We start from the raw sequence: 21,601 nt of genomic DNA on the forward strand, positions 1-21,601 counted from the left end.
GAGGCGCCTGTCGCTCCCGCCGGCGCGGCTGCGCCCCCTGCTGGCCAGGCCAAGTGCACTAAGGGGCCGGCGCGGCCCTCGGGTCCAGAGCGCATGCTCGGGTGCTGACCCCCTGGCCCCTTTCCACACTTGCCCCGGGTTCGAGGCTCTAAGGGCCGCAGTACGCGGTTAGACTCCTGAAGAGAATTCATCAGTAGAAAAAAGGCACCCTTGTTTGAAATTTGCTCAACTTGAAACAAACGTGTCTTCTATTGGAGAATGACCCCTATAAGGTTGCTGTAGCTCGTCAGCGCGTTTGTTCTGCTTTAAGGGCAGAGACACAAAGCCATTCAGGAATATATGCAGGGCACCAGGGGCCAGAGCTACGTATGGAAGTCAAGTTCTTGGGGTTACATACAAGATGAGATCTGGTTCTGGCATGTGGAAAAGGCTCTCCTGACTGGCTGCCCGGATAGCTTTTATTCTCCTGAGCTGAGCCACCTGTTGCGCCCGGAAATGTAGCACCCCTGACTGTGCCGACTAGAAGCTATAATCAGTCCTGAGGTATATGGAGTTACTAGAAGGAGCTGACTGACAGCAGGGCTAGTGGGAAGACTTTCTGTGGAGCGATGCTGAACATGAAGGAAGCAGGAATGTTCTAGGTGCAAGGAGCAGTCAGTGCAAAGCCGTGAGGCGAGACAGGATGCAGGCAAGTGTCAAATACCGCCTCTTGGTGAGGGAAGACATTTCAGAAACCACAATTAAGGAGATAAACACGGATGTGTCTACAGCCAACTCTATCCCTGCGACTCTCCCGGAAACCCCAGCCCTGGATGTGCAAGTTCCTGTTCTACAGTGACCCAATATTTACATAAATCCTACACACATCCTCTGGGAGTTTTTAAGTCATTTCTGGAAAATATATGTAAAGCCTTGTACAAAGTAAATGGTATGGGCCCAGCACTGTGGCCTAGCAAGTAAAGTTCTTGCCTTGAACGCACTACGATCCCATATGGGCATCGGTTCATATCCCAGCAGCTCCACTTCCCATCCAGCTCCATGCTTGTGGCCCAGGAAAGCAGTCGAAGACCATCCAATGCCTTGGGACCCTGTACCCACATGGGAGACCTGGAAGAAGCTCCCGGCTCCAGATTGACTCATCTCTGGCTGTTGCAGCCACTTGGGGAGTTAACAGCGGATGGAAGATCTTCCTGTCTGCCTCTCCTCCTCTCTGTATATCTGACTTCACCATAAAAATAAATCTTCTCAATAAAAATAAATCTTTGGAAAAAAAATGCTGGAAAGATGAGGGCCCAATCTCCCCTCACAGGAGCCTGGCTCTGTGGTCTTCACAATTTCAGACTTCTAATCTCCAGATCTGCTTGTGGGAGAGGTTTTTAAATGTATAACTTATCTTATTTATTTGATGGTGTGGGAGTTCTTAAAAGCTGTATTAGTTTATTTAAAAGGTCAAGTGATAGAGACAGGGAAAGACAAGAGGTTTTTCATCTGTTGGTTCACTCCAAATGGCTGCAATGGCCAGCACTGGTCCAGGCCACAGCCAGGGGCTCAGAATTCTTTCCAGTCTTAACCAAGCCAACATCTGCCCCCACCGAATGAGATACATTTTAACTTCTCCTTGGTAACCAAAGACCCCCTGGCCCTGCAGTTTTCAAGGTCCACCCCTTTGACAATTGTGGACTGAAATTAGGCTCCATGGCCACCAATCTGATTGGGGCCCCAGGAGTTTTCAAAGACTGAAGGGCGGGCAGCGTGGGAGGGTGGGAGGAAAGTCGGGACAGTTCCCAGCACGGAAACTGATATTAGCATTTATTTGGAAGGAGGAAAAACGGGACGTGCAGATTCATACAGGGACACGGCTTTCATTCTGCGGCCGTCGGAAGAATTCAGCGATCCTGATGGCAGTTCCGACGGCGACGACTCAGGAGCGGAGAATGAAGTAACCAAGGCAGCCACACTGGGGTAGGGCGCCCCGCCCCACCCCCCGCAGGGACACTGCGCAGGCGCAGCTCGCGGTACGGAAGCCGCGAGGGAAGGGGGCGGGGCCGAGGCTGGCGGGCGCGGGGAAAATGGCGGCGGCGGCGGCTGCGGCGAACGGGACCGGAGGGAGCAGCGGGATGGAGGTGGATGCAGCAGGTAACGGGTCTGTGTGGGGGCGAGTGCTGGAGAGCTCGTTCAGGGGTGCGGCAAGGCCCTCGTGGACTCCCGGGAGACGTGCGGAGAGCGGAACAGCATCGTCTGTCGCTGGGTCGACTCCCGGGAGCACTGTGTGGTCCCCCACTCCCATCTCCCCGGGAGGAACGTGGGTGTCCGGACTCCCACCCACCCTGCTTCCCCTCTCCCCGCCCCACTCAGTCGTCCCCAGCGTCATGGCCTCCGGAGTGACCGGCAGTGTTTCCGTCGCCCTTCATCCTCTCGTCATTCTTAACATCTCAGACCACTGGATCCGCATGCGCTCCCAGGAGGGGCGGCCGATGCAGGGTGAGCGCCTTCTCCGACCTCCCCTCCTCGGTCATCTTCCCCGGTGGTCTCCTCCCTTAATCGCTGCTTGTCCTCAGACCGCCAGGAGCATCAAGTTTGGGGGTTCCCTTGCCTGCACCCCTCACGTGTCCCTTGTCTTCCCCGCAGTGATTGGGGCCCTCATCGGGAAGCAGGAAGGCAGGAATATCGAGGTGATGAACTCTTTTGAACTTCTGTCCCACACTGTGGAGGAGAAGATTATCATTGACAAGGAATATTATTACACCAAGGAGGAGCAGTGTGAGAGGGCACCCAAGTTTGGGAGAGGTTTTGGGTCGGGGGGTGGGGGAGGAGTTTCCCAAAAAAGAGAGGGGATGAAGAGGGTTGGGAAGAAATCAACAAGGACATGGAAATGGAAGCATTATGGTAAAGAGAATTAAGGAAATACCACGTATTGTCCAGTTAAACAGGTATTCAAGGAGTTGGAGTTCCTGGGCTGGTATACCACAGGGGGACCGCCCGACCCCTCCGACATCCATGTGCATAAGCAGGTATTTGCACCGGCTCATCCCTCTGCTTCCAGGGGAGTGAAGAGAGGAGGAGGGGGGCATATTGACTTCTGCGGTGGCATCCCTCTTCCAGGTGTGTGAGATCATCGAGAGCCCCCTCTTTCTGAAGTTGAACCCCATGACCAAACACACAGATGTGAGTAGCACCAGGCTCGGGCCATGCTTGTCTACTGGGGAAGGCAGAGTTGACTCTCCCTCCATTCTGCCCTTTTACCGCCAGCTGGCTGGGTGGCTTTGGGTGCCATTTAACCTCCAAACGGGGATAATCCCACCTTATTGGCCTCTCGTGAAGCTGAGGTGGGAGGAGATACCCGTTTTTAGCAGTGAAGTGCACTGGCTGGTGGTAAGGGCCATTCTCTGTTCTCCACAGCTCCCCGTCAGCGTTTTTGAGTCTGTCATTGATATCATCAACGGAGAGGTAATGCCGGACCATTCACCCCTCAGGTCCTGCTCAAGGCACGTGTCCTGCTTCTCACTCTGCCCCTCGGGATGGGGGGGTGCTCTGCCCCACAGGCCACAATGCTGTTTGCTGAGCTGACGTACACACTGGCCACAGAGGAGGCTGAACGCATTGGGGTGGACCATGTGGCCCGGATGACAGCCACAGGCAGTGGAGAGAACTCTACTGGTAATGGGGATTCCCTGGAAGGAGGGGTGAATGCTGTGGCCAACACCCTCTCAGCCTGCCCCTGTCCTTGTCCCCTGCAGTGGCTGAGCACCTGATCGCCCAGCACAGCGCCATCAAGATGCTGCACAGCCGCGTGAAGCTCATCTTGGAGTACGTCAAGGCCTCTGAAGCAGGTAGGATGGGCCTCTGGCTTTCCTGCCGCTTTTCTACTTCCCCCCACTGGGAAAGTGACAGCATCCACGTTAATGCAGTCTCGGTCTGTCTGTAGGAGAGGTCCCGTTTAATCATGAGATCCTGCGGGAGGCCTATGCTTTGTGTCACTGCCTCCCCGTGCTCAGCACAGACAAGTTCAAGACAGACTTTTATGATGTGAGTATGAGACGCTGGTAGGGAGGTTTCACTCAGGGTGGGGGACTCCACTGAAGGACGCAGTAGAGAACTGGTTCTTTCTATTCCCTCCCAGCAATGCAATGATGTGGGGCTCATGGCCTACCTCGGCACCATCACCAAGACATGCAACACCATGAACCAGTTTGTGAACAAGTTCAACGTCCTCTACGACCGACAAGGCATAGGCAGGCGAATGCGGGGCCTCTTCTTCTGAAGAGAGGGTACTTGAAGGGATGAAGCACTGGGGTCATGCACAAAGGGGAGGGGCACTATACTCCCTTTAGAGAAAGCGGTCATTAATAAAAGGAACAGCCCCCTCTACTCCTTTCAGTGGCTGTGTCCTCTCTCGTTAGGCAACTTTCCACACATGAAAAGGAAGCAGGATCAGGTCACTTTTATTAGGGACACTCCCGTGGGTACTCTAAATAATGTGGATGGAGTCAACGTCAGAGTGGTCTGAAGCTTGGGATACTGAATGTAACAACTGCACACGAGTCCCAGTTCCCCAGTTTTCACACAGGCCTTCACTGGGATAACACTGGAAGCTGGGGAGATGACTCCCAGAGTAAGCTCCCTGAGGAGGTTGGGTAGGACCAGCCTAGAGGCCGTAACAGCTGTCAGGACCAGAAGGCAGCAATCCACACACACTTTATTAAAACAGAAAACAAGTGCAGTATAGAAGGGGCTCCTCCTGCCCCTCCAGAGGGAAGGTCAGCCGTGAACAGCGATGGTCCCAGGGACTGCAGCCATTGCTGGAGTCAGACAAAAGTGATCCGTGTCCGGGAAGCATTGACCTGCCAGACATTCAGCTCCTCATACTCGTCCAGAGCTGCCTGGAACTGGGCAGGTGTGAAGCCACGTGAGATGCAGCGCTGTTCCGCCTCTGAATACCGGATGCTTCGGGCCCCTGAGACCAATTCGCGGACAGTGGCAAATATTACATCTGCTGGCCTCTGGGTCCTGAAGGAGACACGAGGGTGTGAGGTCACAGCACAAGCCAAGACACTTGACAATGGCCAAGAACGGAGGTCAGTGTCAAGTCTTGAGCTCACACATCTGGATGCTGAAGCCCATTCCACACGAGGTGATCCAACATCATCATCAAACCGCTCACCTGGCTGTCTGCCCCTTGTCACCCAGCAGTGAGTCTTTGGACATCTCCATTAGCCTTATGGCTTCATTCACATCTTCCTTCTCCACTGTGTCTACCATCCGCAGACGCGCCTAAGGGGAAGGTAGGGGAAACATGGGGACAGGAAGGGAATGGAATAAGGTCAGGGAACCCCCTTGTGCCAGCTTTAAAGCTGATTAACTCACAAGATGAGCAGGGACCCCTTTCCCTGCTCCCCCACATCCGCAGTGTAGGGCCGGCACTGTCAGACCGAGACAAGTGCAATGCCCGGGGCAGCGTCCAGCAATTGCCCAAGTCTCCGCCTCTCAACACTGGCCAGTCCCGGTGTTCAGCTGTCCTGTGAGGGAGACCAGACCCTTCTGAACTCCACTGGGGCGCTCAGCCTAGCTGGCAGTTGGCAGAGGCCATGTCCCAGGGGCTCGGGAAGTGCTGGCTCAGCAGTAGGTCAGGTAATCACACTACCTGCACGAACAGCACTTTGGAGCCCCCTGGACTGAGGTCCAAGATGTGAGGACAGAAAGGAAGCTTTAGGGCACAGGAGCAGGGACAAGGGGAGTGAGATGAACCCCACCCATTCCCTCAGTGAGGCTGCAGGAGCTTGGAGAAGGCCTTTCCCTCCGTGGATGTGGTGCGTGCCCTGCTGGAGCAGCAAGTACCCACAGTGCGGTAGCACGGACAGGACCACTATCTGCACTGTCAGCACTTTAGCCCCCGCAGGGCGGGAGTGGGAGGAGGCAGCAGGGGCCAAGTGGAGGCACACTCTGATAAGTATCCACAGACTACCCTCCCACAGGGTTGGGGGCAGGCACTCACCAGAGCAGTGGAAAGTCGGAGAATGGCCAGCAGCGTCCGGGCGGATGTGTATGTGGCATCCTTACTGGCCCAGGCCTCTCGCCTCATCTCCACATACGCTGCTGTGATGTAGTCAGCCAGAGACTCTGGGACCGTGGGCTGCTTCTCCCGGCACATAGCGATGTAACGCCTGGGAAGAAAGGAGGCAAGGTGTTTTGTGCCTAAGGGTTCCATGTCTATGTAACACAACAGATGATTCTTAAGTATCACTAAGGGGTTTCTCCATGGTAAAGCCCAGGACATTGCAGGCAAGTGGCCTTTGTAAAAATGATGGTCTAGTCCCTCTCTAGGAACCTAACACAAGGCAAAAAGGACCAGAAATCAACTTGTGTTGTACAGAGAGCAGTGGCAACAAAGGCAGATGGTAAAGACATGCTGTTGTCATCTCGCCAGGTTCGGGGGGACCTGGACTGGGTGTTCTCCAGCCTGGGACGGGGCAGACAAGTGGCAAGAGAGAGAATTATTCCAGAAGCTGAAGGCATGCCTGAAGCATCCCTGTCCTCACCCAGAAGCATCTTACCTCATAAGTTTCATGTCCAAAGGCTCAAACTGGGCAGGCGGTTGCCGGCTGTGCTGGTGCACGTAGGTGATGTGCTGGGCCAAGCTGGGCAGAGTGGAGGCAAGAAGGAAAGCTCTTAGAGCTACACACTGTGTCCTGTCTTTAACATTCCTCTTCACTGTCACTGCCTTTGCAGAGTGGTGAGGGCTAACTTCCCAGGAAACCCTCACCAGCACTTGAGCAGGTGAGAAGTGCAGTTCAACCAATGCTCCAAGAAGGTTCTGCGGTCTCCACAAGCAGAGCAGCTGAGGGGCTTTATGGCCTGCCCCATGCCCCACAACCTCTGGCCATGGAGCTCCACTCACCGGAGGTCATTGTCTCGGTCAGGACGGTCTTGGATCAGCCAGAGGAGGTCAAACCGGGAGAGCAATGCAGCAGGAAGCTGGATGTTCTGCTCCAGGCTGCGGCGGGGGTTGTAGCGCCCATAAGCAGGGTTGGCAGCCGCCAGGATGGAGCAGCGGGCGTTGAGTGTGGTGAGGATGCCCGCCTTGGCGATGGAGATGGTCTGTTGCTCCATGACCTCATGGATGGCTGTGCGGTCGGCCTCAGCCATCTTGTCAAACTCATCAATGCAGCACACGCCCTGGTCGGCTAGCACGAGGGCCCCGCCCTCCAGGGTCAGCTCCCCAGTCACAGAGTCTCTCAGCACAGCTGCCGTGAGCCCCACTCCCGAAGAGCCCCGGCCTGTTGTATACTGGCCTGGAGGAAGAGAGCGCAGTCAGGGTGAAGCCACAGCAAACAGGGCAGTGAGACGAAGCCTGTCCCCGGCTCTGCTTCCCAGACAACCAAGGCCATGCGCGGGGCAGCCTCCACCTTTCTGGCCCTGCCACCATCCTTACTACCTAGTTCTGTCTCTCCAGGATCTGATACTCACTGCGGGGGGCCAGGCGGTCAATGTAAGACAGGAGCTGCGACTTGGCCACACCAGGATCCCCCATCAGGCAGATGTTGATGTTGCCTGGAAGGGAAGGAAGGAAGCCTCTGAGTGACTGTTTTATGCTGTGTGACAGATACTAACCCTTTTCTGCAGAATGACTTCACCCCCCAGATTCCACCCCTTTTCCCATCTCACCTCTGATTTTCATTCCTCGAGGAGACTGGTCCACACCTCCCACCAGCAGGAGCAATAGCGCTTTCTTCACGTCCTCATGCCCGTAGATCTCAGGGGCGATGGACGCTGCCAGCTTTTCATAGAAATCCTCCTCTGAGGGAAGTGAAGGCCGGAACCTTTCATGAGGGGAAGCGGACTAGGACCAAACAAATCCACCCCCCTCTCCTGGGCTCAGCCCCTCACCTGCAATCTGCCTCAGCTCCTCTCTGCTCAGCTCTCCAGCCCCAGACTCATCATCCTCACTCTTATTCATCTTCACAATCCGATGGGCCTCTAGGTAAGTCTCCGAGAGTAGACCCTTGAGCAGGAATATGCAGGAATGAAAACCCTTTAACCTGACCATAGCCCACTCCCCTAATGACCTCCTGACAGGACCTGTTCTGTGTTGCTGGCTGATTTTTCTGCTAAGTTTCTTTGCGATGCAGAGTTGGGGACAGGGGGACGATGATGTCAACACATTTCTCACCTGCACCATCTGCTGGAACCCAGTGCGCAGGAGCGGCAGGAAGATACCGGTGACACTGACGTGGTCTCCAGGCTGGGCAATCCTGGTGTTCTCTCCTTCCACCAGCACTGTGACGCTCCGAGGGATATTTCCCACAGGCACTTGGTCACTCTAAAGGAAGAGAGAGTCCATGAGCCAGGAGAAAGTCCACAGGAGCCTCACCTTCCCCCCACAGGCATCACAGTCCTTCCCGGCTGTCCTGCTCCATATCACCTAACCCAGCCCTTCCCTCTTTCAGGCTTTCTGCCACTCTAGGAATGACTAGGATTTGATTTAAGTGGAACCCCTCACATCCCCATGCTCCACCTGCCTAGGCCACATACCCCAAACTCACATGTTCCTGCATTTTCATCTCCTGGAACTTGATGAATTTGGAGCCACGTGTCTGCAAATACAACCGCCCGCCTGAGCGGTTGGTCTGGCACTCCTGGCTTGGGCACATGATCAGAGGCATGAAAGTGGGAGACTGGATCTAGAATTTGTCAAAGGTGGTACCAAAAGAAAATCAGAAAGGAAAGGGCCGTTATGGTCATCCATTCCTTCAAGCATGTTTTATCTTCCTGGAAGACATCTAACAAGTGTCAAGAACATCTTGAGCTACTCTGGGCTGTTACAACCACAGAATGACAGGGAAACATTACCAGGTACGACTAACGTTTGAACTGAGTGCTTTTTGGTTACGTACCGGCTGGTAGGTCTCTGCCCCACACTGGTCACAAGTGTAAGTTGCCACCACCATCCTGGGCTTGACTTCAGACACACGAGTGACGATGCCACGTACAGTTACCAATTTTCCTATGGAGTCTGCCCTCACCTCCCGGATCACACGAGGCTTGTTGCTGCTGGGACCCTGGAAATACAACTCACTAAAGGGGTGGGGGAGGAGGCGGCTCTCAGTAAGGTCCTGTACGGCAGAACTCTCCACTCCATCCCCACCCCCAGTATCCACTCACAATCTGCGCATGAGCTCAGCAGGGTACTGGTTCTGGGGGCTCCGGGCAGCCCCGGGGTCCCGGCTCCGCTGCTCCATCATCAGCCGGTGCTCAATGTAAACATCCAGGACATCTTTGTTTACCACCTAAGGCACAATCAGCCATGAACAAGAGCACTGAGACAGGAGGCCCAGCAGGTCCTGGCTCTCCAGTCGCTCACCTCCCTGGTCTTGTACTGAGGCAGCAGCTCCTGCACAGCATCGGCAAAGAGCCTGGAGTAGCGCTTGGCATTCTCACAGATGGAGTCCACAAGCTCGGGGTCGTCCTCGGCGACATCATCCAGGTCCACGTACAGCGCCACCTGCTCCCGGTGAGCCAGGCGCACCTGGGGCGGAAAAGGGTTCAGACCTAAGGACGGCCGCCGTGGGCTCAGAGCTCACCAGCGGGCACCCACACAGCAGCAGTAGCACGACCCACAGGCACTTGCTGAGACAAGCCCCTGAATAACCACCCCATCCTCCAGTCTTCGCACATCCTCAGACTTACCAACTGGTCCCCGTACTTGAACCGCTTCTTCCCCAACTCCTCATCCTGGTAAAACTCTTGCAGGAACTTCTTCACCTTTTCTGTTAGATTAAAAAAAAAAAAATCACAAGGAGCAGTCATACACCCGTGATCCCTTCAAACAGGAACTAACATCGGATCACACCTGCACGAGTCGCGTGGACGCAACTCCGTCCAGTCAGTTCCTACAAGGGAGTCCCCAACACCCTCCCTCCACACACACCCACCCGGCAGGGAATCCCCGCACCGTTCCCCAACACCCGCCTCGGGTTTCCGCAGCCCTTCGCTTTGCTGATGCCCACCCGCGGGTCCCCGATCACCTCCCTTCTCGCGTGGGCTGGCCGCCCCACCCCCGCTCCCGCCACGGCTTCCGCTCTTAGTAAACAAAGAAGCACATGGGCCCCGCCGCTGCCAGCCGCCTCACCGCCGCTCGGGATTCCTCCGCCCGCCGCGGGAGCCCGGCTCGGTGGGGGCTCTCAGCCAGGCTGTCCCTCGGTGGCACCTCGATGGCCGCCGCCTTCCCGGGCCTCGTGCCCCCCGGTCCGCCCCCGAGGCCTCCCCGCCTCGCAGCCCTCGGCGGCCATGGCCCAGGCCACCGCGCGCGCGGAAGGACACTGTTTACACACTCCCCTCCCTCCTCCACCAGCGCAGAGCGAGCGGGAGCCACTTCCGCCGCCGCCATTTCCGCTGGGAGGGCAGCCCGAGGTGGCCAATCGCCACGCGCAGCGGCCCCGGGCTGCCCGCCCTTCCCCGGGACTTCGGCGCGGCTCGGGAGCGCGCGGGAAAACTTAGGAGGGACGAATCGCCATCGCGTTAGCGCTCCCTCCCCTTCCCGCCCCGTCGCAGACAAGCCTCCCGAGGACCCTCCAGCCCACTCAGACCCCCTTCCCGCAAACCTTCTCCAAGCCCGCCTCCCACCGCACCGACTGCCTCGGCCCGGACACCCCGTCCCTGGGCTCGATCGTCCTTCACAGAGCCCGGGCCACCCCGGCCCCCCAAGAGCGCCGGCTTGCACCAACAGGTGTTATCCCGAAGGCATCCCCGGCGCGGACCGCGCCTCCCGCCCGTGCAGGCTCTTGCCTCTCTCGAGCGCGTAGTCCTTCAGCGCCATGGCTGCCGAGGGCCAAGCGGCCGCAGTTGGCGGGCGCCCGAGTCTGGCTCCGGAGAAGCACAGAAATGTCGGCACCGCCGACTGTGGCCGACCAACCGAAATTGGCGCGAAACGTCGCCCCCCACGTGACCCGCGCCGCTGCCCGCAGGCCAATCGGAGAGGCCAGCCCTCCGCCCTGCCCACTCGCGGCCTCGGCCAATGGTGGGGCGTGCCTTGGGTTGAGCGACGGGGAGGCGGGCGCTGAGGGGTCGGGAGGTGAGCGCCGGCTGAGGCGGCGGGAGGCGCTGCCTTCCCCCCAACCTCTCCCCGCGGAGGAGACGCGCCCCTAAAGGGCCAACCCGGGGGTCGCGGGTCCTTGTTCCAGGGCTGCGTCTTCTTGTCCACTCTCTCGAACGGCCATGATTTCCCAGTTTTTCATTCTGTCCTCCAAGGGGGACCCGCTCATTTACAAAGACTGTATCCTTGACTCGCGGTTGGGGTGGTGTCGCTGGGAGAGAGCGGTCGGGGAGGTGTGGAAGTCGTGCCCACATTCAGCCCTGGGTCGCTGGCCTCCTTAACTGTCCCACCGGCCAGTCCGCGGGGACAGTGGCGGCCGGGATGTGGCTGAGCTATTCTACCGGAAGCTGACGGACCTGCCGGGAGACGAGTCCCCGGTTGTCATGGTAACCACTCGCGGCGGGCGGCGTGGGTTGTGGAGAATCTTCCGCTTGGGAGGCGGGGGTGGGAAAGCATCCCTCAAGTCGGCCCAAGGGCTGACTGGGCACGGCTGCTGGCATGGCTCAGCGTGTCTGGGGCAGTGGGAGTTCGGGGAGGTGTGTTCCAGGGTGGGCTTCGGGTCTTCAGTTACTCCAACCCTCGGAACGTCTTCCTGCCCCCACCTCTGGTCCAGCAGCACCACGATGGCCGTCATTTCATTCACATCAGACACAGCGGCCTCTACTTGGTGGCCACGACTTCCGAAAACGTTTCTCCCTTCAGCCTCCTGGAGCTGCTGTCCCGGTGAGGAAGGCTGGGCTGGGCCAGGATGGACCCGAGGAGGCAGGCGGAGGGGAAGAACGCCTGCACAGTACGCTCCCCGCCTACCTCCTCAGGATAGCCACTCTCCTGGGCGACTACTGTGGCTCCCTCGGGGAGGCCACCATCTCCCGCAACGTGGCTCTTGTCTACGAGCTCCTGGAGGAGGTGTTGGTAAGACCCAGGGCCAACCTTCTGGTGAGCGCGTTGGCTTCAACAATTTTTTTCATGAGAAAATGGAATTACAATATGCTTTTACTTCAGTCCAGAAGGTTTTTTTTTTTTTAAGATTTGTTTACTTTTTATAGGAAAGTTAGGTTTTTACAGAGAGGGGAGACAGAAGGATCTTCCATCCACTGATTCACTCCCCAAATGGCTGTAACAACTGGAGCTGAGCTGATCTGAAGCTGAGAGCCAGGAGTTTCTTCTGGCTCTCCCACACAGGTGCAGGGTCCCAATGCTTTGGGCCATCCGCCACTGCTTTCCCAGGCCACAAGCAGGGAGCTGGATGGGAAGTGGGGCAGCTGAGACACAAAAACAGTGTCCATATGGGATGCTGGCACTTGCAGGTATAGGATTAGCTAATTGAGCCATCACACCTGCTTCTTCTCCTCCCCCAACCCCGTTTTTGTTTGTTTATTTGAAAGGTAGATTTACAGAGGAAAGGCAGAGAATCTTACATCCACTGGTTCATGGTGACCAGAACTGGGCTGGTCCAAAGCCAGATGCCTGGATCTTCCTGGTCTCAGGGTACAGGAGCCCAAGGCTTTGGCCCATCTTCCACTGCTCTCCCAGGTCACAAACTGAGAGCTGAATTGAAAGTGTAGCATGTGGGATGTGGGCAATACAGGCGGCGGCTTAGCATGCAGTGCCACAGTGATGGCCCCTAGTTCAAAAGTTTTGGCAACCTGGGCATCATTTTTTCATAATACCCATTCCCATGAATTTAAAGACCCCTTGTAATAACCATCCTTCTCCCATGGGATGTTGTGGACGGGAGGCCCTTTTCCATCTTCTCCCTCCAAGTGACCCTCCTTCCATCTCTGCCTACAGGACTATGGCTATGTGCAGACCACGTCCACCGAGATGCTCAGGAACTTCATTCAGACAGAGGCCGTGGTCAGCAAGCCCTTCAGTCTCTTCGACCTCAGCAGCGTCGGTTTGGTAGGCAGGGCGCAGACAGGCCCCGGGTTGAGTGGAGGGCCTGGGGAGTACCCTGTCCTTGGGCTGATCTCTTTGGGGGGCTTTACAGTTTGGAGCAGAGACACAACAGAGCAAAGTGGCCCCCAGCAGTGCCGCCAGCCGCCCTGTGTTGTCCAGCCGCTCTGACCAGGTGAAGCCAGGATCCTTGGCGTCAGGCTCATCTTCCTCCTCTTGGGACCACCAGAGCTTCAGAATCCTGTCCCACAGACCCAAGGCCCTGGCACAGTTTTCTGGCCCTTTGGATATTATGTCCCCTCGTTCATCCTGTGTCCCTGCCCCAAAGCCTGGCTCTGACTGCCCCACCAGCCCCTCAGAGCCCCTCTGTTCCTCAGAGCCAGAAGAATGAAGTTTTCCTGGACGTGGTAGAGAGGCTGTCTGTGCTGATAGCATCGAACGTGAGTGTGGGTGTGTGGGCCTGGAGCTGAGGGTGGACGGGGCTTGGGCGGTCACCTGCCTGCCTCTCACAGGGCTCCCTGTTGAAGGTGGAAGTGCAGGGGGAGATCCGCCTCAAGAGCTTCCTTCCCAGCGGATCTGGTGAGAACTGGGGTCCCGGGTGGGGGGCTGTGGTTGGGGGGCACCTGCCACCCCGCCTGACATTCTTCCCCGGACAGAGATGCGTATCGGCCTGACAGAAGAGTTTTGCGTGGGGAAGTCCGAACTGAGAGGTGAGGAGAACAAGGGCCTTCCTCTCCCCACTCTCTCCCACACTGGGTCAGCAGAGTCGTCTGTCTGTCTCCAGGTTACGGGCCGGGGATCCACGTGGATGAAGTCTCATTTCACAGCTCAGTGCAGCTGGACGAGTTTGAGTCTCACCGAATCCTTCGCTTGCAGCCACCCCAGGGCGAGGTCAGGGTCATTAAGGGGAGGGTGCAGGGGCTGTCCTGTTCCTTCCACAGCAGGGGAGGAAGCTGACTGCCTTCTGGCCCTCTCTGATCTCAGCTGACAGTGATGCGGTACCAACTCTCAGATGACCTCCCCTCCCCACTCCCCTTCCGGCTCTTTCCGTCTGTGCAGTGGGACCGAGGCTCTGGCCGGTGAGACCATTTCCTGTGTTCCCAGGCATTTCAGCTGCCAAGATTTACCACCCAAGGGAGGTAGAGTTATGGGGAGGGTGCAGATTGAGAAAAAGCTTGCCCCATTGGGCTGGATTTCTGCAGAGGTCCTCGGTGGGCACAGATGAGATGCCAGTAGGATGCAGCGTAACAAATGGTCTCTCACCTCATCCAGGCTCCAGGTTTACCTGAAGTTGCGATGTGACCTGCCCCCAAAGAGGTAAGAGGAGGGGCTTGTCCAGCTATAAGGGATGGGATTCAGGGCCAAGGGCAAGAACCCACTGCTGCTTCCCTCAGTGCAGCCACTAGCCTCAGTTTAGTGGACAGCATTTGTGTTTGGGAAGGGTGTAGAGGTGGCACCTGTGCTGAACTTGCATGGTCACACCCCAGGAAGACCCGGGACAAGGGGGCTGGCCTTGTTCTTGTCTTGTTTGCAGTCAAGCTCTCAACGTGAGGCTGCACCTCCCCCTGCCGCGAGGGGTGGTCAGGTGAGTGTGGGCTCCCTGGGGCACAGCGTGACCCTCGACCAAGCATAGCTGAGCCCAGCCCTGTCCCCTCTACATGCTAGCCTGTCTCAGGAGCTGAGCAGCCCGGAGCAGAAGGCCGAGCTGGGAGAGGGAGCCCTGCACTGGGACCTGCCTCGAGTACAAGGAGGCTCTCAACTGTCAGGCCTCTTCCAGGTATCAGTGGCCGCTGCAGCCCCCGGGCCAGCCCTCTCAGAGCAGCTGCCTTCCTGGCCTCACAGCTGCCCTGCTCTCTCAACAGATGGATGTTCCTGGCCCCCCGGGGCCCCCTGGGCCTGCGCCTTCCACGACAGCACCTCCCCTGGGGCTGGGTCCCGCAAGCCTCTCATTCGAGCTCCCCCGGCATACATGTTCAGGCCTCCAGGTCCGCTTCCTCAGGCTGTCGGGCAGGCCGTGTGGCAGCAGCAACCCCCATAGGTGGGTGCGACACCTGAGCCACAGCAGTGCCTACGTCATTCGGATCTGAGGCTGGCTCTTGGAGCAAGCACTGCAGCACCTGGCACCGGAACGGGCTCTGGATCTGAGCTGGAAGAATACTGAGAAAGCAGGCGCGCTAGGCAAGGACCGGCCCTGTCCAGGGGAGCTGATGCAGGGAAAACGTGGGGGCATCAGTGCTTACAAATTGAACTTTTATTTTGAGCAAACGGCTGTACAATGTCTAAAAAGAAAGTCACATTGGGGCAGAAGCCTCCTCCATCCTTCCACCCCACATGATGTGAAGGGCTCCATGGGAGAGGAGGGCAGCACACAGGGGGCGTCATTGAGCAGGCTGAGGGGAGCCTGATCCAGAGGGCTGGGAGCCATTAGCCTTTGGAGTTCCTGGGGCTGGAGGGGGACTGTCCCCTGCTTCTGGTTTTCCCCCACAGAGGGCACTGCCCCCCAAGGGGGAGGGGGAAGATGATGGGGGAGGAACTGGAGAAGGATGGGAGGCAGGACCCCCCTTGCCCTCCCCTGTAGGGGGGAGTGAGACCACAATGTATTTCTGGACACTGCCTGGACCAGAAGGAGCAGTGCTTGGGGGTGCAGAGGTGGCCGTAGAGACCAGCTTGACGATGGGCTGCACGCTGGGGACTGTGGTGGTGACAGGAGAGGTAGTGGTGGAGCCTGAGCCAGGGGCTGAGGTGCTGAGGGAGAGAACCTGGGGACACAGGAAGGAAGCGTCAGTAGGCCTGGGGTGTAGCTGTACTCACTCCCCCAGTAATTAAGTTAGCGTCTTCAGGATCCCCACCAGGAGTGGGGAATGACCAGCCCATAGGTGGAGAAGCCCTGTAAGATCTTATCGCAGGCAGGATTTGAAATGCAATAAACCTCTAGCAGTCATTTTAAGTAGGTAATTGTGTATGGCTTGTGAATGAATGCTGTTTATGACTACTGTCCAAATGGCCCTAGGCAGAGAAAGGTTCCTCACCCCTGCACTAGACTAAGACCCCTGGCAGGGACCCTGCCATCTGCTGACTTGGGGACTGTCAGGGCTCAGGCTGTACTCTGGGACCTCCGCAGAGTGCCTGCAGCTAACCTGGTCTCCCCACATCCCTTCCCCGGGGGCCTTCCTTACCACTCCTCATCCCAACATACCTGTTGGGTGGATGACGCGCTAGAGGATGACATGACAATAAACTTGGTTGGAGGAGGGGAAGGCTGGGGTGGGGCAGCAGCTCGTGCAGACACCAATGTCTGAACAGGCAGCGTGATGGAGCCTGGCACCTTCAGCAAGCCAGGGGTCCGAGGGCCAGGTTGTGGGGCCTGCGAGAGGGTCAGTGTGGGCCGAGGCTGCAGAAAGAACAAGAAAACACCATCTAAGAAAAAAGGCCTCAGGGGAAAGGAACAGAATGTCACATCATTCACGCAGTGGGGTGGGGCTCCCTGGGGCTGCTAACTCGGGCCCTGCATGTGTGAGTACTTTTCCTGAGGGCCCAGATCCCACTCCAGGGTCACTGACCTGTGTGATGGTCAGTGTAGTCCTATTGACCTGCTGGGCCTGCAGAGCAGCTTGGGCCCGTGCCTTGACCACGTGTGAGCAGAGGAGGGGCCCAAGGGACCCAAATTCCGCCCGATAGGCGTCTTGATTATCGGGTGGTGGGCGCAGCTTGGCCAGGACAGGGGCACAGTGTTTCTGCAGAGAGAAGGCAGAGGGAGGGCTGGTACCCCCCCTGGAGGGGCGAACATGGGGATCTCCCACCCCTTCATGATGCAGTACAGGTACCAGCTGGTGGGAATGGAGACGTCGCTAAATACCATCTATGAGGCACCTGATGATGCACCATGGGTCCACACAGCAGTGGGCCCTGGTGGTACAGGTGCCTCTGAGGGGCTGTGAGGACCAGGGTGAGTCATGGGCTGGCAGTGCACACCCCTATTTTTTTTCCTATCCCTTCTGGGTTTGAGTGTTTCTGCTGGCAAAGCAGTGTTCAGATGAACGGCCAAGAAGGGAGTTGGTGGGCGGAGATGTCAGTAGCAAGAGGTGGGGGCAGTAGGCAGGGGCTTCGGTCACCAGGAGGAGGCTCTGCACGTGGTCAGCTCCGATGCGGTCAATGTTGCTCAGCACGGGACCATCCAGGACGCTGCGGATCCGCTCCCCCTCCTGCTGTAGCCGTGGCAAGATCAGAGTCTTGATCACCTGTAGGAGTGGACAGGAGGAGTAGGCCGTGTAAACCAGCGGTCTTGGGTGGACGCTGTTGCCCTCTATAACCTGAGGACCTCCTCCCGCTCCCCAGTGCTTCCCCACAGGGGCCTGACATCATGTCCCAGCTCCGCCAGGCCTGCGATGGAGCCATAACGAGTTGTCCACGGAGTCTTCTCATCCACCCAGCTCTGAGGGGAAGGAAGATAAATCAGATGACAGGTGTCTGAAAAGGACACTGTCCCATCATCCCTTGGGGTGGAGCTGCTGACAGCCCTGGGGCAGTGATGGGAAACAGCTGATGCCCACATGCTAGCTCACCTTGGTGAAGGTCTTGGTGATCCGGGACTGGATGTTGTTGGTCGTTGTGCTGAAATGCTTGCAGATCTGGGCCACCAGGCGTGCAGCAAAGTCCCGGAGTGCCCAGTGATTGTCTACATCCGGCCGCAGGCACAGCTGCCTGCTCACGATGCAGGTCATCACGGCTGGAATCAGCTCATGCACCTAAGGGAGAGGGTGCGGCTCAGCTGGCCTGCAGTGGCCAAGGAGAGATGGAAGGACAGGCAGGAGCACTCACGTATTTTTCTAGATAGAGCGTAGGGTTGTCCATCAGGGCCTTCACCATGCGCATCAGGTAGATGAGCAGGGCCAGGTTGTTCTGAACCACGTTCACACGGACCTGAGTGGGAGGGAGAGGAGATGCAGTGAGACCCCTCAGATGCAGAGACCCCTCAGGTGGAGAGACCTCAGGGTACCCCTTGCTCTTGCTGACCCTCATCCTCACCCCCTCCGAGATGAAGGTGCTGAATCGTGGCAGCATCTGGTAGAGCCCTGGGTCTGTAGCAATGCTCTGTAGAGCCTCCTGGGGGAGGGGAAAGCAGGTAAGGCGGGGAGCAATCTGTGGAGGCCCCAAGAGCAGGCATCTTGTGGGGGAGGTGGGTGGGCTGGTGGGTGGGTCCTCACTGCTCTCTTGGCCTCGCAGGAGCCCACACAGGCTTCGGTAATCTCCTTGTAGTACAACTGCTGCTCCACGGACAGCTCGTGGGTGCTGCGGGGCTTCAGGCGCAAAGGTGTCCCCTCCAGCAAGGGAGGTGCCTTCTTCTCTTTCCCTGCAGGAATTGGGGAAAGACAGGTTTAGAAGAGAATGCTCTAGAGGACTCTGCAGTGCCAGATAACCCATAAGCTTCCACCCCCCACTCCCGGAGACCTCGCTGCCTCCTAGGATTCTGGTCCCCTTCCGGGCCTCACTGGCCCTGACCTCATGCACTTCACACATGACTACAGGCTTCCTCAGGAGGGCCACAGCCTCGTGGCACTGACCTTTGCTGTCAGTTGGCGCGGCCCCTTGCCCCTTGCTTTTCAGGGGTCCATCTTCATCTTGTCCGGGTTTTGCGGACTTGAGGGGTTCCGTGGCCTCGGCCTTCTGCTGTTCTTTGGGAGCTGGTTGGAAGAGGGATCCCAGTAGGAGAGGCAGCAGGAGAGGAAGGGCACGGATGGACAGGGGAGGAGGGGGAAGGGCGGGCTGTGGAATGGAGGTTACCTGGGGGTGGGTTCTCTGGTATAGCTGGCTGGCATCCTTCAATGCTCAACCAGTGAGCTGTGGGAGAGAGGTAGTGAGCTGGACCACTGGACATGAATTGGAGGCAGCCATCCACATGGGGGAAGGTGTGTCCCTGATCCCCTTCTGATCTCTTACCAGGCATCTCACATGGAGACCTGCTCCGCTGGTGGGTTGGGGGTTCTCACACACACCCACACCTGCATCACTCCTCCTCTTCCCTCCTCCCTGCCACTCTGCTTGCCCCTCTCCCCTAACCTTTGAGGCAGACGTCCAGGGGCACCCGGGGTAGAGGGGTGTTGATGATGTCGCTCAGATCAACCTCCTTCTCTTCATAGAAGTAAAGCTCCCGTCCGCCGCCAGAGGCAAAACGGAAAGGAATGAACTCCTGAGCATGGAAGCCATAGAGGGGCTGCATGGGGAGAGAGACAGACAGGAGAATGAGACAGAAGCCAGGGTGGGGAAGCACTTGGAGGCTGGCGTCCTCCCAGCCCACACGCGCCTCCCGTCCGTCCCTGTCACCTCGACGTTCTTCAGCTTCAGGGCATAGTCAATGTCGCTGGTGGTGAGTTTCTGCCGCTTTCCCATGTGCATGAATTTCAGAGCATCCTGGAGAGGTGGGTGAATGGACATCGTCAATCCCAGACCCAGAGGAAGGAGGGAGCCTCAGGCGACAGCCTGCACACACTGCAAGGCTTGGGCAGGAGGGTCAGGTCACCTGAGCGATCTCCTTGATGCGGTAGCTGACCTCGTCTGTCAGCAGCTGGCAGGTCTCCTCCTGAATCTGGGCGATGCCCATGGATTCGGCCACCACTTTCATGGATTCCGAGGGCAGCACAGTATTGCTAAGCTTCAGTTTCTTCTCCTCAGCCATTCTGGAGAAGCCCTCCTCCTTGCAGGTTGAGGCTCCAGGGTAGACATACGGGGGTGCAGCAGGCAGAGGAGATGAAAAGGGAAACAACTCAAAATCTCCACTCCAAATGGATTCCTGATCTCCCTTACACAGCTTTCTTTACCTTAAAGCACTGCACTCAGGAACTCCATCTGAGCCCTCCCACCAAATCCACTAGGTAGCCCAGCCTGACCCTTCTGCTCTGTTTGGCCCAGCACGTCATCATCCATCTATCTGCCTGCCTAACTCCCACCTCTTCCATGTATTCCCAACATAGCAAAGTGAGTAACAGAACGTAAACCAGGCTGTCATTTCTCTGCTCAAATCCCTGTGTACTAGTCAGCTTCCTGTTACCGTAACTAAATAACCGAGGAACGCTGCTATATATAAAAGAAATGTTTAACTCACATGTACTGTGCCCCCAAACTGCTCTCTGAACATGGTGGGAAGGTATGTGTACTCCTGTTCTTATAAAGCCTCCAAGATTCCAAGATTCAATTACGGGAGCATCATCCTCACTCACCAAAGGCCCCCACCTCTAATATACACACTTAGGTTCCTCTGTGCAGTTTAACACCATTAACCATTAAACGTATGACTGGGGATTAAGAGCCTACAGGAGCTGGTCCAAGGGCCAAATTCAAACCATGGTGCCCAGTAAGGGATCCTCACTTGCTCTTCAGTCTTCCTAATGATGTCTCCTTTTCCCATCTCTAACCCTTCCTTGTCACTCTTTAAACGTGAGAAAGCTTGGATGGCCTTCGCTCTATTTCTCCTGTGTAGGTCTTTTTCTCCTAATAAAGCCACTTTGTGGTCCCTTTGGCTACCTGTCACAGCACTTAATTAATGCACCTTATGGCTTCTTCCTATCATTTTATTTTATCGTCATCATCCACCATGTAGACAGGGATCTTTGTTTGGGTCACTCATGGTATTCCTGGAAACCAGGCAGATAAGACACCGTAAGATAGTAAATATTTGTTGAATAAAAGGAGTAGGCGCTGAGTTAAGGAGTCATTATCAGTACGACCACAAGGAATAAGCCACAGGCTCTGAAGGAAAGTGGTACGTCTGGAGCCCGGCATTGGTTAGATGGAAAGATGACCATCAGCAGTGAACACTTGTTCGGGACTGAGTGGGGACATTTCAGGGGATGGGACAATGGAAGCACAAGGAGGATCTAGGTCTCCTCCCCCACTTTCCCTATCTATAATAGGGGGAATACAGCCACTCAACACATACTCCGTGCCTGGTGCCGGGTATACAAGTAGGGGTCGTGTCCCAGCTCCCCGGCGAATTCCTAATTCTCCAGCACCCCTCAAGTGCCCTCTTGCCAGGAAAGCCTCATAAAACACGCTCCGGCCTCAGGAGCTCCTGGGATCCGTGCAGGCGGCGGGCCGGCTTCTCAGAGGAGCTCGATCGGATCGGTGCGGTAGTTTTCCCCAGCAGAGAGAAGCGGGTCGCAGATCCTCAGAGAGCCCACCCCATCTTCTCCCAGCGTCCAGTCTAGGCAAGCTCACACACGAAAGCCCGCACGAACACGGGCACACAGCCCCACACAGGACGGTGGAAGGTGGGGGGGACCCTGAAGAGGTCCCCTTCCGGGTACCAGTCCCAGCCGCCCGGGACAGGCAGAAAAGCCCTCTCACCACAGCCCGAGCGCCGCTCAGCCGGAGCTCGGCGCCATCTTGGCCCCGCCCCCGCCCCGGCGCGGGTCCTGGCAGAAAAGTGCCAAGTTCTCTGCACCGTGGCCGAGCCAGAGCAAGCCCCGTTCTATTGCGACCTGAAATCCTGAAATGACATATTCTTAAAATTTTCTTCCACACTGGCGTTTAAGAAACAAGCCCTCCTGCTTTAATGAGTTCAATGCATTTTTTTTCACCACACGGCGGACAGGACCCTCAGCAGGCGCCACAAAACACTGG

At 57.0% G+C, this 21,601-nt stretch overlaps 4 protein-coding genes across 8 annotated transcripts; 2 read left to right on the top strand and 2 right to left on the bottom strand.

The window, feature by feature from the left end:
* The first annotated feature begins 1,982 nt into the window (after window positions 1-1,982).
* Window positions 1,983-4,363, top strand: COPS6 (COP9 signalosome subunit 6). Its single transcript, XM_004586923.4, has 10 exons — window positions 1,983-2,136; window positions 2,356-2,481; window positions 2,629-2,760; window positions 2,923-3,011; window positions 3,103-3,165; window positions 3,400-3,447; window positions 3,543-3,657; window positions 3,738-3,830; window positions 3,926-4,026; window positions 4,121-4,363. Exons 1-10 carry the CDS (start codon window positions 2,070-2,072, stop codon window positions 4,259-4,261), a joined length of 975 nt encoding a protein of 324 aa, XP_004586980.1. The 5' UTR covers window positions 1,983-2,069; the 3' UTR covers window positions 4,262-4,363.
* A 316-nt stretch (window positions 4,364-4,679) lies between these two features.
* On the bottom strand, window positions 4,680-10,915 carry MCM7 (minichromosome maintenance complex component 7). 3 transcript variants are annotated; one of them, XM_004586924.2, is made up of 15 exons: window positions 10,783-10,915; window positions 9,685-9,764; window positions 9,359-9,523; window positions 9,160-9,284; window positions 8,892-9,072; window positions 8,541-8,678; window positions 8,168-8,317; window positions 7,885-7,999; window positions 7,663-7,794; window positions 7,465-7,548; window positions 6,896-7,289; window positions 6,552-6,635; window positions 5,993-6,161; window positions 5,162-5,271; window positions 4,680-5,007 (listed from the first exon to the last, which is right to left on the bottom strand). In XM_004586924.2, exons 1-15 carry the CDS (start codon window positions 10,811-10,813, stop codon window positions 4,806-4,808), a joined length of 2,160 nt encoding a protein of 719 aa, XP_004586981.2. In that variant the 5' UTR covers window positions 10,814-10,915; the 3' UTR covers window positions 4,680-4,805. The 3 variants fall into 3 exon arrangements, with proteins under 3 accessions (XP_004586981.2, XP_058536677.1, XP_058536678.1); XM_058680694.1 differs by lacking the exon at window positions 10,783-10,915 and adding an exon at window positions 10,127-10,146; XM_058680695.1 differs by lacking the exon at window positions 10,783-10,915 and adding an exon at window positions 10,005-10,023.
* Window positions 10,916-11,127: 212 nt separating this feature from the next.
* AP4M1 (adaptor related protein complex 4 subunit mu 1) lies at window positions 11,128-15,119 on the top strand. Of its 2 annotated transcripts, none has more exons than XM_058680697.1 (15): window positions 11,128-11,269; window positions 11,387-11,475; window positions 11,703-11,812; window positions 11,905-12,001; window positions 12,881-12,991; window positions 13,080-13,160; window positions 13,363-13,425; window positions 13,498-13,564; window positions 13,642-13,695; window positions 13,770-13,876; window positions 13,970-14,064; window positions 14,258-14,302; window positions 14,520-14,570; window positions 14,651-14,762; window positions 14,848-15,119. In XM_058680697.1, exons 1-15 carry the CDS (start codon window positions 11,212-11,214, stop codon window positions 15,070-15,072), a joined length of 1,365 nt encoding a protein of 454 aa, XP_058536680.1. In that variant the 5' UTR covers window positions 11,128-11,211; the 3' UTR covers window positions 15,073-15,119. The 2 variants fall into 2 exon arrangements, with proteins under 2 accessions (XP_058536680.1, XP_004586982.1); XM_004586925.3 differs by having other exon boundaries at window positions 11,706-11,812.
* Window positions 15,120-15,218: 99 nt separating this feature from the next.
* Window positions 15,219-21,392, bottom strand: TAF6 (TATA-box binding protein associated factor 6). Of its 2 annotated transcripts, none has more exons than XM_004586926.2 (15): window positions 20,919-21,392; window positions 19,503-19,690; window positions 19,307-19,393; window positions 19,043-19,196; window positions 18,767-18,823; window positions 18,547-18,666; window positions 18,190-18,335; window positions 18,011-18,088; window positions 17,804-17,905; window positions 17,548-17,730; window positions 17,343-17,417; window positions 17,098-17,223; window positions 16,546-16,719; window positions 16,182-16,376; window positions 15,219-15,744 (listed from the first exon to the last, which is right to left on the bottom strand). In XM_004586926.2, the coding sequence occupies exons 2-15, from the start codon at window positions 19,656-19,658 to the stop codon at window positions 15,364-15,366; spliced, it is 2,034 nt and encodes a 677-aa protein (XP_004586983.1). In that variant the 5' UTR covers window positions 19,659-19,690; window positions 20,919-21,392; the 3' UTR covers window positions 15,219-15,363. The 2 variants fall into 2 exon arrangements, with proteins under 2 accessions (XP_004586983.1, XP_058536679.1); XM_058680696.1 differs by lacking the exon at window positions 20,919-21,392 and adding an exon at window positions 20,573-20,874.
* Window positions 21,393-21,601: the final 209 nt, after the last annotated feature.

Source organism: Ochotona princeps, chromosome 24 (genome assembly GCF_030435755.1).
Source record: "Ochotona princeps isolate mOchPri1 chromosome 24, mOchPri1.hap1, whole genome shotgun sequence".
NCBI lineage: Eukaryota > Metazoa > Chordata > Mammalia > Lagomorpha > Ochotonidae > Ochotona > Ochotona princeps.